At 52.0% G+C, this 16,381-nt stretch overlaps 1 protein-coding gene across 1 annotated transcript in view; it reads right to left on the bottom strand.

The window, feature by feature from the left end:
• Positions 1-1,906, bottom strand: part of LOC308262466 (scavenger receptor cysteine-rich domain-containing protein DMBT1-like) — a gene marked incomplete at both ends in the record, with an annotated part of 99,283 nt that extends 97,377 nt beyond the window's left edge. The window contains 2 exon segments of the mRNA XM_080694876.1: positions 494-589; positions 1,828-1,906. Of these exon segments, the coding sequence (XP_080551002.1) occupies positions 494-589; positions 1,828-1,906 (175 nt within the window).
• Between the last annotated feature and the right edge of the window lie 14,475 nt (positions 1,907-16,381).

The raw sequence follows: 16,381 nt of genomic DNA, 5'->3' as shown, positions 1-16,381 counted from the left end.
CATGTAGTATTTTAAATTTTTTTATACAATAACTCATTTAGTGCATGAAAATAACTGTGAAAGGGACATAAAAGTGCCTGGCAGGTGTTACTTTCTTTGAGATAGCCATCCTTATTGTACAGGTAAAGAAGCACTGTTTTCAACTCTCTCTTCTGCAACCAGGCTGAAGCAAAGTTCACCCAACAAATGGGTGGAGGCAGAGAGAAGGGAGGCAAAGGGAGGCAGGATTGACAGTGCCCATGGGACGCGCCCTGAGCTTGGTGCCCACCTCTCCATCCCCAATTCTAAAAGCCAAGTGTTGGCTCTGTGGTCAAGACTACACTCCACAGCGGAACTGACCATCCCGTTCAGTAATCAAAGCTTTGGGAAGAGACGTGGAGGGCAAAAAGCTCTTACCATACTCTGGAGCCTCAGATGTGTGTGTCCATTGACCTAGATAGAAACCAAAGTCATCTTAGAAAAGGGATCGCAGTGTTCAGTGACCTCCCCTTACCAAAGTTGGCTTCAGCTTCGCTTTCTAATACCACCAGGGGGCGCTGTGGCTCACTCTTCAGCCCGTGAGCCTCCAATGTTCTTGCTAAACGCCGAGCTTTTGCAAAAGCGGTTTAAAGGAAGTGGGTTGGAGCTGAGGTGCTCAACAATTTCAGACACAATTTTAAAATAAACAGGTAGCACTTGAAATATAGACAGAGACCTCCTGCCACTTTCTTAGGACACCCTTAGGAAAGTAATGCTTCCATAACTGCGTTGAGAACATCTGTCTCATTCAGAGCTGGGCGGAGCAGAAAGGTTTCCCAATACAGGCTGGGCAGACTGCCCCTCTCTGTGGTTCTGCAGAATGGCAGAGTGTAGAGCCCCACCTGGGGCCTCCGTATCGGGCTCTCTCAAAGGAGGGAGATGAATCCCAAGAAAATGCATTCAAACGAGCACCCCACTTCATTCTGCCCTGCACTGAAATCTGAGCAAAGGCAAAGTAGTAGAGCCCACCTGTGTCCGTCCGTGTTGCTGTAAGCATGCATATGGGTATGTCTTTGTGTGCGCGTTGCTATGCTGTATGTAACTGTATCACCCTGTGGTCCATTTCTGCTCTAGCTGGAAGACGTTTCTCTTGCCTCTAATTTCTAAAAGGGACACAAATCATACTTCTCTACGGTCCTCGTGCCATTCATCAAAGCTCAGGGAGGTGAAATTGATTCTAAAAACAGAAATAACTGTATAAGGTGAAAAATATTAGTTATCAACAAGGCATGCTTCTTAAAGTTCCTGGTATGAAAAGAGCTGATTCAGTAGCTCTAAAGAAATAGAAGAAAAACCAGCTGTGTGTGTTTCCCCCAGAGGAATCCTGAAGGTCTGTGAAGGGATCCAGCGGGCCTTCGAGCAGAGACAGAGCGACTGTGTGCTACAACCACGAACCAAAACGTTCTAGAACAGTGACAACAGCAGCCAGCTAGACCCGTGCACTCCATAGTTAGAAATCCAACAAACATTTGGGGAAAATTGCATCTGCACTAAACACCAAAGGCTTTTCTCTTGTCCTCCTGCCCTGAAGGTGTAAAGTACCAAGTATTTAAATAACATTTACATGTGCTGCAGTTACATTGTAAGTCTTCCAGAGATGACTCACAGGGCCTGGGAGGACACATGCTGGTTATAAATAAATACTACAACCCTCTATGTATGGGAAATGAGCAGCTGAGGATTTGGGCATCTCAGGGGGTCCTGGAACCAATTCTCTGTGGACACCAAGGAAAAGCTACTCTTGATAATGATGAGGATGTGGTTAGCATTGTTCCTGAAACAGGGGTTAACACCCCATAAAATACATACACAAGGAACTAGCAATGCCGCACGGGACCTGGCAGGAAGCATGGAGTTGGGGTGGCTCACGCCGCACCCTGCCCGCCATGCCAAACCTCACACCCGAGCATTCACGCTCCTCTTTTATGGTGGTACTAGCCAGGCACTCTCTAGGTTCTTAGTGGTGCAAGGTGCTGAGCTGGGTACTAGGTGAGCCAAGCATGGTCCCCGCTCCCTAAGGACTTTCGGAATAGCTGGATGCCCCAGACAGCCACAGACGTGCTGGTGGGAGAGGCGAGTGCTAGCCAGATGCTGCAGGAGAAGATGAGCAGTCACCTTCGACAGCACGTGGCTTATGTATGTGTGTGTGTGTGTGTCTATTTCTATGCATTGTGTGTTCACCTGTGTCTCTGTCCACCTATGTTAGCGTTCCTCTATGTGTGTGTAAGTGTGTATATAGTATGTCTTTGTGTGCAAGTCTCTGCATGTTGTATGTGAACGTGTGTATGTATCTGTGCATACATCTTTGTATGTCTATGTAGGTATCTGCGTGTATGTGTGTGATGTATGTGTCTGTGTCCATGTATATATCTGTTTATGAGCATATGTGTACATATGATTGTGTCTCTATGTGTGCATGAGTGTGTTTGTGCATGTATGTGTCTAAGAGTGTTGAGCATAATTCAGGAGAAGATTTCCAAATTGGACAGTGTCTGTTACATTAAAAAAAAAAATGTTAGAACTGGGCACGGTGGCACATGCCTATAATCTCAGTACTTAGGGGCTGAGACAGGAGGATCTCAGGTTCAAGGCCAGACTCAGCAACTTAAGAAGACCCTCAAGAACTTAAATCTTGTTTCAAAACAAAAATAACAATGGCTGGGGGAGTATCTTGGAGGTAGAATTCCCTGAGTTCAATCCCCAACATCCAAAAGAGAGAGAAGTTGGGTTTCACTGCCAGGCAAAGGCTGCAGGAGAGGGGCAAGCCGGAGACTGGCAAGCCGGAGACTGTTCAGGTGAGGCGAGGCGCCCGAAAGGGGCCTGGCCAGAGGGGGCGCTACTGCAGCGTGTAGGTGGGAAGCTCCGCCATGTTGAATTAGGAGAAAGTAAGATGCAAGCTATCCTGAAAGACAAGAAGAATAAATGAGGCCTGAAGGTAGAAAACAGCCGGGCCATGTGGGGAAATGAAAGGCTGCGGGCGGGTGTTGCCAAGCAGGGCGGGGATACGGACAAGCAGACAGAGAGGAGGAGGGTGGAGTGCAGGCCCTGGCCGCTGCCGCGCTTGGACTTGGGCCCAAGGTGAAGCCTCAGGCTTTCTCCTCGTCCCACAGCAGTTGGCAGCGACAGCAGATGAGTGTCATAATGCCCGGTGGTGTGTTTGCACAATAAAGATGAGTTAGGAAGAGCGTGCAGGAGAGTAATTAGACAGCTGTGCGGCCCATTAGTTAAGTGACTCAGAAAATTCACCCCCCCCCCAGCATCACCCACGTTAAAAATATCCCCACGATGCCTGAATGTCTCTGCACTGGATTTTCTCCTTCTTTTTAAGGCATTAATGATGGCCATAACTCCAGTTAAATTGCAGAACAGTTAAGTGCAAAGATTGACAATCTGCCAGTAACGCATTTCTAAGCAATTGCCACTTTCTCATTTTGCAAAACATTGCCCTTAAAGAAATGGGATTAAAGGAAGTGAAGTTAAGAAAAATTTTGCACTCATTTCTGATTTAAAGGAAAGTAGAAAAGCACTCCAGAGTGTTCTCATTTACCCCTGAGCTGACTTCCCCTAGACTGATGTCTGACATTTTCATGGTAAATGAGTCGCAACTGAGGCACCAGCACGGGCACACGCCTGCTGACGACGCTGCAGGCTCTATTTGGATGTCTCCAGTTTCTCCTTTTCCAGGAGCCCATCCAAGATCCACATTGCATTTAGGAAGTTACTTGTGGATAAAACATTAGGAAGATGCCTTGAATCAAAGCACAGACCATCCTGAGGCTTCTCCTGCGGGCCAGACTCCGCCTGGGTGACCTCATCCCTTCACAGTTTGGTGCAAATGAGAGAACGTAACCCCATTTGCCAGTGAGTAAACTGAGGCTGGCCAGTGGTAGCACCGAGGACATCACTGAGACCAGGACTGGGGGCCACGGCGACTCCTCGTCAGCACCAACCCGGGCACCCTGAGTTTTCCCCAAGTGTTTGTTAGAGACAGAGCAGAGAGGAGAGCCTGCCGTGGGGGAGCCCAGTGCTGAGCTGGAGGCTCAGTCCATCTTCTCTGCTCCCCAGAGAGCAGTAGGTCTGACCAGCCACCGGAGCCTTGCCCCAGGTCCAAGTGCGTCTGTCTTCGGGTATGCCACAGAACCCTTCTGAGCTCCAGTTTCCCCGTATAAAATATGGAGGTGATGACACCTAACTTTGGGGTTCCTGGCAGAATGAGAGACAGGTACACTGGTAGGGTAGATCTCCCTCAGCACAGCAAGCACAGGTAGAATGCACACCTGAAGAACCGTGGTAAAATACAAATTCCCTCCATCCCAGAGCACCACCGCCTTCTGCCTCTTTAGATGAGGACAGGGCGACTCCATCCCCATCCTGGGGGGCCAATGTGATGCTCATGTCACTACTCAGAACCACCGCAAGTCTGTCCTTAGGAAAGCCAGGGCTGAGGCCCTGTCATCTCTTTTCACTTGCTCTTGAAGGCAATGGTCTGTGAAGACCCCAGACTGCCTGGAGCAGGGACCCCGAGGCCGCCCGACCAAAGCGACAGCGGGCATTGTAGTCAGGTGCTGCCTCGCCACACCCTGCAGCCCCAGGCCGCGGCTGGGGTGCTATTCTCATAAAAAGCATCTCCCAAATGAGCCCTCATCTCAGAGCTTCTCCCACCAAGGTGCGGGAGCCAGAGCTCTGGATGCGATCCGGAAATTGAGTGATTTTTTTTACCTTGTCTCCTGAAATGTATGAGTCTAACAAAAGGCTAACAAAAGGTGACACCGGTGAGAAAAACATGAAGAAGGAAAGAAGAAATAAAGGAGACACCGAGGGAAGAACAGAGGGAAAGAGATGGAGGAAGATAAGGATACACTAACCGCCAGGGAGATGATAAGAAGAGTGGAAAGGGGAGGGAGGGAGGGAGGAGCCAGGCACAGTGTCGCAGGCCTGTGATCCCGGTGCTTGGAGGCTGAGACAGGAGGATTGCAGGTTGGAGGACAGCCTCAGCAAGTAGTGAGACTCTTGCCAACCTAGTGAGACTCTGTTTCAAAGTAAAAACAAAAATAAAATAGGGCTGTGTGGTGTAGCTCGGAGATAGAATGCCCTTGGGTCCCATGCCCAATGCCACAAAAGAGAAGGATGAAGGGAAGACAGAAACCGAAAAAAAAGACAAAGGGGAGGATTTAGCAGCAGAAACAGAGAAAAAGCAGAGAGAGAACATGAAACAGATGGCAAAGGCAGAGATAGAGACGCAGAAAGCATAAAGAAAGACAGACAGAAAAGGAAACAGAGACAGAAAGAAAAGGAGACAGAGAGACGGCAGAGATAGAGAAAACAGAGACAGAGACTGACAGAAGGAGAGACAGAGAGATGGACAGACAGAGACAGGAAAGAAGACAGCTCAAGACAGGCGCACAGAGAGCAGGCAGACAGGTGCCTCCTTGCGCACGCCTGTCTCTAAACGCCTCCGAGATTGAGCGATGGCTCCACCTTGATTGTTTAAGAACTCAAAGCCACGCTTGAGCGACTGAGCTCCGAGTCCACTGTCCGAGCAGTGAGCGACCGGCCCAGACTTGGAATCAAAATGATCTTGTCTGAGTCAGTTACTTGACCTGATTTTGCTCAGCAAATATGGGTCACGGAGCCAGAGGCACCTGCAGAGAGAAGGCGCGTGAGGAATATTTACGGAAGATCTTGTGCCTCTCCCCAGAGCACATGAACTGTGTGTTTAATCCGCTGTCGTGATGTTTTCGGGGCTCTTAATCATACATACTCACCTTTCCTGAACTTCAGGATTTTTATAAGTGTGCCCAGTCATTTCTGCCATGGGAGGACCCACAGCTAACGCTGACCTAATGATTGGCTTGTTCTAATGAGCCAGAAACAGAAGGAAAGAGGTGTTCCTTCTAAACACTTGCAGACGTTTACAGTAATCAGCAAAGAGCCCCCTCCTCCCCGATACAGACCTCCCCCCATGGGATGGAAAGTTCACAACAAAGAGAAGAGTAGATCTGATTTGCTAGATCTGGGGCTCCAGGAGTGCAATCAATGGATATAGTAAGTAAGCAAAATACCTGAGACTAGAGCTGGACCCCACAAAAGACATAGTTCAAGGATGACCGTGGAGATCCCCATTTTGGTGGGCTCCTCTCAACTCAAACAGAAACTCCTGGGCATTTATAGGTTCCCAGCTGAGAGAGGCGTGGCCTCAGGTGGTATATTTCTATTGCTCACATAAATCAATACCTAGGAGGCAAAGGGCTTTTAACAGTCAGTGCTAATCTCTGGGAACAATTGAGGCGTGTTTGACTGATTGCCGTACAAACCACCTGGCCATTACCCAATGGCAAAGGAGCTGGCGTTAGTGAGACAATTTCCAACTTCCTTCTAGGTGAGCCATGAAGACTCAAGGGCTCCCTGAACATGGGCTCGATTTTCGCCTTGGAGAGCTTGAATTAACCTGTGGGAAGCAGGATGTGGGCTTCTGAGCAAATCAGCGACCTGGGTGAAATGGGGGAGCCTCTCTTTGGGATGACCTGTCCTGGAGGGCATGGCCCTGTAGCCCTTGTGCCCTTAACCTCGCCTCAGAGGAATGAAAATGGCATCATTACCAACAGAGCCAGAGAGCAGAAAGCACGATGCCACAGAGACCGTGGCCTGTGCAAGCTCCGGCCATCATCTTCTGGGCTTCGTGCTTACCCATGACACACCTGGCCCCACACTGAACCACCTGCTAACATTTCACTCGGCTTTTGGTTTCTCTTGATATCCACACCTCTAGGGCCCCTCTAGAGCTTGGTGAACCCACAAGATCTGCCCCCCAAGCACCACCGACCTCGCCCACAATCCCTCTCCTTGGGTCTGTGATGTCTATATTGCCTCACCCTCTGAGATTGCCCAGTCTGCACTCCCAGACTCTGCTAAGCCTCTCTCTCTCTCCCCCAACCTAACAAGAAGGTTGTTTGCCATGTATTGTATCCAGATGCTCTCCGTGGCTAGGGAGTGCTCGTACTGGCTTCGCAGGGTTATCTGTATTACTCCACCTGGGTGAGCCGCGTCCTGCCCCTCAGCTACCCAGCTAGTGTCCTACTACCCAGCTAGCAGAGAGCACCTTGCTCGCTTGCCACGCACTACCAATCCCATCTCTGTGCTCCATCCTAAAGGATAAAGCTTTATGTCAGCCATTGATCTGGATTCAGAGCTGGGTATCGGCCTCTGGCTTCTTCCAGACGAAAGCTACAAAGTGCATCTCTGCGGGACAGGCCAACTGCATTCTGTCCTACGGTCACTAACAGCTGAGAAATGTTGGGTGAGAAGAAGACAGGACTACCCATCTGCAGGGAACGCCTAAACCTAGATACATACCTCTAGACAGGAGGGCACGTACCTGCAGACCAGAGGACTTCAGGTTCAAGGATAGTCTCAGCAAGCTAGCAAGACTGTTTCAAAAACAAAAAAAATAGCCAGGTATGGTGACCCATGCCTCTAATACCAGTACTTGAGAGGCTGAGACAGGAAGAGCACAGGCTCCCAGCCAGCCTCAGCAACCTCGTGAGGCCCTCTGCAACTTAGCAAGACCCTGTTTCAAAATAAATAAAATAGAGCTGGGGTGGAGCTCAGAGGTAGACTGTCTCTGGGTTCAATCCCCAATATAAGACAAAACAAAACAAAAAACCCACATTACATTATTGCATTCTCTATTCTCCTCATAAGGGGATGGGGTTCCCTGTTGGTTCTTGGAGTGCTGGCTGAGAATGATTATGACGCTGGGCCTGAGAACACCAAAGAGGAGTGTTGTGATAGATTAGCAATGTCTGCTTGAGCACAGCATGGTGGGAAAAATGCTAACAGTCTGAGAGAAGAGTGTTGTGATAGATTAGCAATGTCTGCTTGAGCCCAGCATGGGTGAGAGAAATGCTAAAGGTCTGAGAGAGAGGAGTGGAAGCAGGGTCCTTCATGACAGAACCATAGGCCTGGTCTTAGAAACAGGTGCCTCAGAGGGCAGAGTAGTAAGCATGCGTCCAGGTTGCTATGGGGACGCACAGAAAAAAGCACCTAATCAGATGGCAGAGGCAGTTCTCAGAGAGGTTGACGCCTACGCTGAATCTTGAAAGACAAGCAGGGTGAACCCAGCCACTGGGGGTAAGAAGACCAATGAGGACCAGGGGCACTTTGCGGAGAGGTGATGATGGTCGTGGGGCCCTGCCCAATCAGGAGGCCACCGAGTCTCCTCTATTCTTGTGAGCTCTGTGCAAGTCCACGACTGTACAGCTTCCCCATATTTGTATTTCTGGTGACCTCATCTTTCCCCCGTGGTGGTTAGCAGCAAAGATCCCAAGACAACAGGGCTTGGGAACGTCTTGTTCGGGGGACAGCAGGAAGAAGGAAGCAGAGGCAGCCTCTCTGTCTTTTCAAAGCCAGCCCAGGTAGGTGTCCCGGGTGGGGAAGGGTGCCGTCAGTGGGCCAGGAACGTGTGTGGCAGCCCTGGGCTTGCAGGAAAAGCACAATAGTACCCGGCCCTGTTGTAACCCACCTTCCCCAGGCAAGAGCAAGCCCAGCAACGCTCCACAGCAATCTCCCCAAGGCAGACCCAGGCCCTGGCATCTCCACACCAGCATGGGAGGCCTGGGCTTCAAGGGGAACAGACCCCTATAAGGGCCACAGAGGGCTTTGTTTTTAAGCAGCAGAACACTCTCTTGAGCAGACTGCGCTGCTGACCCAGCAAGAGCTCACGCAGCTCTTCCTTCTTCTTGTCCTCGCCCAGGACCCCTCTCCTCCTGCAGGGCAGCCTGCAGGCAGAGTTCATAAGACAGGAGACCCGCTGCAGTCCTGGGGTCACCTCTGTCCTGAGGTTGAACCAGGGTCCAGGCCAGGGTCTGCCTTTGTCTAAACTTGTCTCTACCCGGACAAGCATGCAGGGAGGGGGAGAAAAAGGCCAAAAGCAACCAAGCCCCCCCACCTCCAAGGGGTCTCTGATTTCTGAGTCCAGGGGCCAAGAGACCCAGCAGGGGAGGCTGGAGCTGAGGAGTGAGAAGGCCAGGAGCCTGTGTGGGGGCCAGAAGGTGGCACCTCCGGTCGCTGGGACCCAGGAGGTCTGTGATGGTGGCTCCCCTTCAGTGTCTGGCTGACCCCCAAATCAAATTTTACCCTCATCAAGCAGCCCACTGTAGTCGTTAGCCTTTGTTACCATTGTAATGATCCTCGAACTTGCAATGCCCCTTAGTTTGCCCTCAGTGAACCCATCCTGCACACATGCCCCACCCCTGCCATGCCCGGAAGACCACCGAGTCTGACCAGCCCCTCCTGCTTCTCTATCCTCCCAGGACCCAAGGGCAGGTGCTCGGCCGGTGTTGGCTGTGCAGGCTGACTCCTGGGAGCAGCCTCTGGTCACCACATACAGCCTCAGCTGGGGCCCGAGGTCCAGAGAGGGGCAGCGACAGAGAGCTGGCACGGTTTCTGGAGAGTGTGTACATCTGAAGCCACCTCCCATCAGCAGGATGCAAGAGCTCAACGCTCGTCAGCACCTCAGTCACAGACCCTTCCAGCAACAAAGGCATCCCTCCACCCGCAAGAGGCAGAGGTTCGAGTACATCCCTTATCTTTTTCAGAGTAAGGTGAAAGTCTCACAGGTCTCCTAGGGCCCCCGTGGCCCGGGAGCCCCGGCCTCGCCACAGTCCAGACTCAGGGCGCTGTGCCCACTGCTCCCTCGGCCTGGGAGGCTCTCCGAATAGCCGCAGACACACACATGTGTCCCCCTCAGAGCTTTGGCGCCGCGTCATCTCCCCACACAGCCTTTCCTGGCCTCTTCCCAGCACTTCTGAGCCCCCTCCTGACCATCCTCCATCTGCTCCCCTATATTTTACCTCCTTTTTCTTAATAATATACTTCTGTTGGCACATCATACTCTCAGCTGCTTCTGTGTGCTGTGAGTGTGGGATGTACGCTGGCGGGGATGTCCGTGTACACGTAGGATACTTCCCGCAGCTCAGAGTGTAGGGCTGCGCGGACGCACAGCGCTTGGGTTGTCTGTTTGCTCCCACTAAAACGCAAGCTTTCCAAGACAGGAACTCCATGTGCTTCACTCACTGCTGTACTACACGGGACAACGCTTGTCACACGCCGGGCGCTCGGGAGATACCTGCAGACTGAATCGATTGGCGTGAGCAGCTCTGGGAGGGGAGAACCAGCCTCTCTGCCCGGGTGGCTCCAAGAGTCCCGTGCCAGGCACACACTAAGGGTCTTCACTCCATAGTCCCTTCAGTAAGGAGCACTGGGCTCCGAGTCAAAGGCTGCAGCCTGAAGCCACATGGACATGACTCCTGGCCTCATGGTGTTTCTAAACTAAGGCAACTTCCTGTGTGGGAAGTAACTGAGCGGGAAAAAGCATTTCAGGATGACAAAGGAAGGGTTTCCAGGAACCCCAGTAACACCAAAAAAAAAAAAAAAAAAAAAGAGTTGAGAGGGCTGCTTTCAATAGGGCAGTCAAACACCACATTAACTAAGGATCCGAGGCTCAGAGAGGCTAAGTAACTATCTCAGATCACACAGCTAGAACGCAGGGACAGAGCTAGTCTGTCTGACTCCAAAGCCGGGTATTTTTCCACTAGACTCCGAATCCTTCTTCTTACCCCCAAAAGACTGTGTCTCTGTTCAAATGGCAGACCTTGAGTCTTGCTATTCAGAAATATTCAGCAGAATGGGCGGAGGAGGAAAGCGCCCTGGGCCATCGGAAAGAGTACAGATTTGCTTGGCAGGCCCCACAATGGACTGCAAGTGGCCTATCCCCGGAAGAGTGAGGGAGAATGTTTTTAATGGCAACACTAGTTCTACACTAACACAATCGGAATCAAGCAGGCAGCTTGTGGTCCAGGGTCAGCCTGCTACAATAAAAATTAAAAAACAAAAATAAAATAAAAGCAATAAAAGCAGATCACAAGAAATAAAGCAGGTCACAGTGCTGAGTCCCCAGCCTCTCTGCTCCCTCCTCCCCTGACCTGGGATCCCAAGAGCCATTCCCCTGCACCAACAGTTGCCATCCTCCAGAAGCTTCTTTGCAATTCTTTCCCATTAAGGCAGGTAAGGTTGGCGAAGCCTAGCATGCTACCTTCCCAAGGGGTCATTGAAACCAAACAAGTAACCCCAAGAATGAAGGTCCAAGAAGAAAGGGAAAGAAACACCAGACAGGGGCTGGGGACAGGGGCAGCTGAGCGCCAAGCCCTTGGGTAGAATGCAAACCATCACCTTTCCCAATCAACTCACCCCAGGGCAGTCAGATTCTAAGAAACGCAGTCACAGTCACACTAATTATACACACTAGATACTAATTGGTAAACCAGGAAGCTGATTCGGCCACTTACAATAGGGGTATACTTTGGCTCCAAGAATTAGTCTGCTTGAGAGACCAAATTATATACCAATGGTTTACTTAGGAGCAGAGAATGAGAACAAGGAAACTGAACCGCGTCCAAAAGAAACTCTTGTTGAGATAAAGGGCCTGTTGTGGTCCTTCCTCAGAAGGTTTCTACATAAGGACTGTTCTGGGTACCTCTAAATGCCTGTTGTCATGACTGACCGCACAGTTCTTGGAGGTGGGGATGGTGAGATGTGGATTGTCAAGGTGGTGGGAATGCTGGGGTGTGGTCTATGGGGATGGTGGGGTGTGGTCTATGGGGATGGTGGGGTGTGGTCTATGGGGATGGTGGGGTGTGGTCTGTGGGGATGGTGGGGTGTGGTCTGTGGAGGTGATGGGGATGGTGGGTGTGGCCTGTGGGGATGGTGGGGTGTGGTTCGTGGAAGCAGTGGGGATGATGGAATGTGGTTCATGGAGGCATGAGTCAAAACTGCAGGAATTAGAATTGACTGGGATTGACTGCAAGGCCAGTGAATAGGCTGTCACAAAAGGCAGATGGGCCTTAAGCTTCCCTGACCACTGCAGGGGGCCTGAAAGAGGGAGATCCACTTCCCTCTGCATGGGCCAGACCACTCCAGTACCCGCACAGGGGTGTCCATGCATTCATTCACTAAACCCCTGGTTCTCAAAAGTGTGGGCCACAGAGCACCAGCATCCACTGAGAGCTTGGTACAGTGGCAGAACCTGAGCTGCGGGGTGGCCCCGCAATCGGTGTTTTAACAAGCCTCTAGGTGCTTCCTGAGGTTGGCTTCACCCAGAGAACATTTGTGTTAGACAACCTTGTAAGGAGCCCTGTGTGTGCCAGGCTCACTCTGCACCTGGGGACACACAGATGTGTGAGGCAGGGCCCTGGACTCAACAAACACAGCAGAGCCAGCGACCTTGGGGAAGGCAGAGATTACAAAGAGGACAGTAACCGTAGTCAGGAATATAAGCCAGCTGCCAACTGGATGCCAAGGGAGTGAGGACAGGGAGACAAAGGAGCCGAAAATGTCCCCAGCTCTAGCGTGCGTCACTGCCCCCAACTGCAGGTGCCACCCCAGCCCCTCCTCTTCTCCCCTGTGGTCTCCATGCACTGCAGCTCCAGCCACACGGAGACGGCCTGGCCCCGCCCTCTGCAAATCCCCTCGCCAGTGGTCACCATCTCCGCCCAACCAGCTGGTGACCTCACGTTCAAGGGGGTTAGACCCTGAAGGTATGGACAGGCACTGACCAAAGGTGCATTGATGGGCTGACAAGTAGCCAGGGAAAGCCGGATTCAGGCCACTAATAAAAGGGGCACACACTAGCACGCTCAGCCGCTCCCAGAGGGGGTCTGAAAAACGCTGACCACCACATGGTCCAGGCTGTGGGGCTGGAAGGGGAGAGAGAAGGGTCCTGGGTTGGCAGAGGTTGGCTGTGAGGCTGAGGGTGGGTGGCTGGCAATGCAGGCAGACGCACCAGGAGAATGGAGTGAAGCCCGAGTCACTCACTGGCCAGATGGTGGCATCAGGGCAGGAGAGCGCAGAGGACCAGGGTAGAGACAGTCCTGAGCATAGCAGGTGTGGTCTGAGGGTTGCTGCAGCTGGGGAATGGCCATGGGGCTGGAACAGGGGCTGCTGGGAGCCAGCAGCTGGCTTCTTCAAAGCTGACATTTTGCCTCCTGCACCCTGCCCTGCCTGCAAACCCCACCCCACTAACCAATAGCACACACTTATCTGTTTACTGACAGAAGGGGACCTGGCGCCTGAGACCTGCATAAGAACTGACTCAAGGGAGACTGAATCAAATGTGTCCCTTCTGGTAAGACACCAGCATGATGCTGAAGGGCTAGTTTTTACTTTTATGTTTTCTTTTCTTTTTCTATCTTTTTCTCTTCTTTCTTTCTTTCTTTCTTTCTTTTTTTTTTTTTTTTGTGGTACTAGGGATGGAACTCAGGAACCTTCTACCTCTGAGTTAAACCCCCAGAGCTGTTTTATATTTTATTTGAGAACAGGGTCTCACTAAGTTGCTGAGAACCTCATTAAGCTGCTGAGGTTGGTTTCGAACCTGGGATCCTCCTGTCTCAGCTTCCCAAGTACTGGCATGACAAGCATGCACCATCACATCCTGCTAAGAGCTAATTTTTAAAAGGCACTTGATTCTTTTGTTCTGGGAGAATCCAAGGGCTTGTTCCTGAACACTTAAGTTCACTGGTTTCTCTGATTTGCTAGCAAATCAATAAATTCCTTTTGCCTTCTTCTCATTGTCCCAATTATTTGACTTGGCAAATTAGAGAAGGTACCAGGAATCGGTAACAAGGCTGAAGGCCCGAAGCAGAAGAGGAGGAAGGAGCAGGGCACAGAGGCAGAACTGAGGGGCATTCCGAGCACTGTGCTCAGACATGATGAGGACTTACTGCTTCCAAACTAGATTTTACAAACCTGTGGACTTTCAAATGATCTTTTTTTTTAATATATCAACTCAAGGCTGCCATTATTTTCCTTAGTAAATAGATTTTTTAAGCCCACTTCATCACCACCATTTAATAAACTAATGGACCGTCAAACAAAAAAGGTGGGAGGGACAGAAGTCCAGAGTTGAGGACTGGCCTGGTGGAGAAGGGGCCCATTTTCTGGTTTAGCCACAGACCGGAGCATCTTCTTCGTTGTGCTGTTAGTGACCATGTCCAAGGCGAGTAATGGAGACCCTGGGGTCACTGCCAGCTCCGAGTCACCAGCAAAGGTTGTCTGTCTGTAGCCCTGCACCAAGGCCAGCTCCCCCTCCACAGCCTGTCTGGCCCTGTGCCTCCTGTGTCCCCCTCCAAACTGCTTACATCCCTGCTGGCCACCCCAGCATGTCTGCAAGATGACTGAGCAACATAGCAGAGCCTGGGGACAGAGACCACATGCCAGCTGGCCTGAAGCTGGACGGGTTCCAACTCTCATCCTCAGTCATGACGGCTTCCCTTACTCAGATAATGGTGTAGTCACCTTCCCCAAGGCCACCCCCTGTGCATGCCTGGCCCTGCTCACTGTCTCCTGTCTTCTGACCTCCAGCTGGGGCTCTCGAATGTTCTACCCCCTCCCTCTCTCCTTTGAGAAGGATCTGTGCCACTGGGGCGGGGACAGAAGCCGGCAGCAGTGCAAGGACAGGCAGAGGGTACTGGGGTTGAGGATTAGTGCAGCAGGATGGCTGCTGCACCCTGGAAGACACCAGGGCGCCCAGTCCTGAGCAGGCCCCAGCAGGCCCGTGTGGGCCGGGTGGCTTCTCCTTCCAACTCTGAGGACAAGGCCAGGGCTCTGGACAGCCAGCAGCAAAGGCTATATTGAGTGGCCCCCAAAGACTCCAGCACCCCAAGGTAAAGCCTTCCATAAGGGGGAGATGATGATCTGTTCTCCAACACAAGCTCAGAAACAGGAGTGGCCCTGGCGTCCAGAAGCCACCGCGGCCTCCCTGCTCCCAAGAGCTGGTTGGCGGGGAGCGTAAGGCAGCGCCCAGCCCACCAGTCATCAGCGACAACCAGTCAGCCTCCACCACGGGCTGGCAGGCAGGGCTGAAACCCAAGCCTGTCACTCCAAAGCAGCTGGAACAAAGGAGGGGCTTTCAATGCGGACGGGGCAACGACAAGTGTACGATTGCCTGACACTCAACCAAACCAAAAAAAACAAAGGTGCCACCAGTGTCGCCAAGCCAAAGGGCAGCGTGGCCATAATGGGGTTCCTATGCACAGCCAGTGGAGGGGTAAACCACAAGGATGGCCTCCACTGGCGCTCCCTGACACTCGGACGGCTTCCTTGAGCAGGACCGTTCATGGGTATTTCCTTCTTCCTCATCTCCACACCAAGCCAGAGAACCAGTGTGTGTGTGTGTGTGTGTGTGTGTGTGTGTGTGTGTGCATTCATATACATGTGTGGAGTGTCCCTGTGTGCTGTGTGTGCACACATGTTTGAGGTTGTATGTACGTGCTCAAGTGCAGGCTTCTCTGGAGCACATGTGCAGATGTGATGTCGGAGTGCATATGTGGGTACATGTTTGTGTGTGTGTGGTCATGTTCATTCACCTGTGTGTCCACACACCCGGAAGTAACCCACAAGAGACACGTGGCCCACACACATCCCTTTTAATAACATTTGGACATGCCTGTGTTTCTGCCTTGCTGTAAAAGCCGCCTTGCAGTGGTGCTGATGGGACTGAGTCAGATGGGCAGTCCAGGTAACCAGCTCTTTCCTAAGATAGAGCAGCCGGACCCTCCATCTCCTCTGGAGCCACTCCCAAGATGTGGGCAACCTGGGCTCCACCCAGGGGACCAGGACCGCTCCGTCCTCCAGCCACCAGGAGGCCTCTAGCCTTCTCACCCAGCCGGAAGAGACTCGTGACATGTCCTCCCACTCTCCATCATGGCCCCACACGTGCTCACGAAGCTGGCTCCTCCTCTTCTTTTACAGTTTTTAATTTTGGTGCCGAGGGTTGGATCTGGCTGCACTGCCCCTAGTCCTATTTTATTTTGAAACAGAGACTCGCTGAGCTGCTGAGAATCTTGCTAAGTTGCAAAGATGGCCTTGAACCCGCGACCCTCCTGTATCAGCCTCCCAAGTCGTAGGATCACAGAAGCACTGCCCCCTGCCTGTCTGAGTGCCTCCTGTCATTTCCCTCTGTGAGCCTCTCCTCAACAATGGCGGGCCCCACACACAGCCCACCTCTCGGCGTCAGGCTCGCTCCAGCTCACGCACCTGTCGGGCTGCTCCCTGAGTACCCGAGCACCGTCTCGGGTCTTCTTTGGGATGCCAGGGACTCAGCAGCTCAGCGCAACCAGCAAGGTCTCAGCCAGCCCCGGGTCCCGTGAGCGCCGCCTCCTCTCCACACCTGCACCTGGCAGCCGCTTCCAGCCCCTGCCCAGGCAAGGCTCGGGTTACAGCAATGTTACCATGGCTGCTGCCGCGTTACACATGAAGAAACTGAGACTCGAGGAGGGGGCGTGTGTTCCCAAGATGGTGGCGAGTATGG

Source organism: Muscardinus avellanarius (assembly GCF_963383645.1).
Source record: "Muscardinus avellanarius genome assembly, chromosome: 4".
Taxonomy (NCBI): domain Eukaryota; kingdom Metazoa; phylum Chordata; class Mammalia; order Rodentia; family Gliridae; genus Muscardinus; species Muscardinus avellanarius.
Note: the sequence above shows the minus strand (reverse complement) of the source record. Positions and strands in the feature narration are given on the sequence as shown.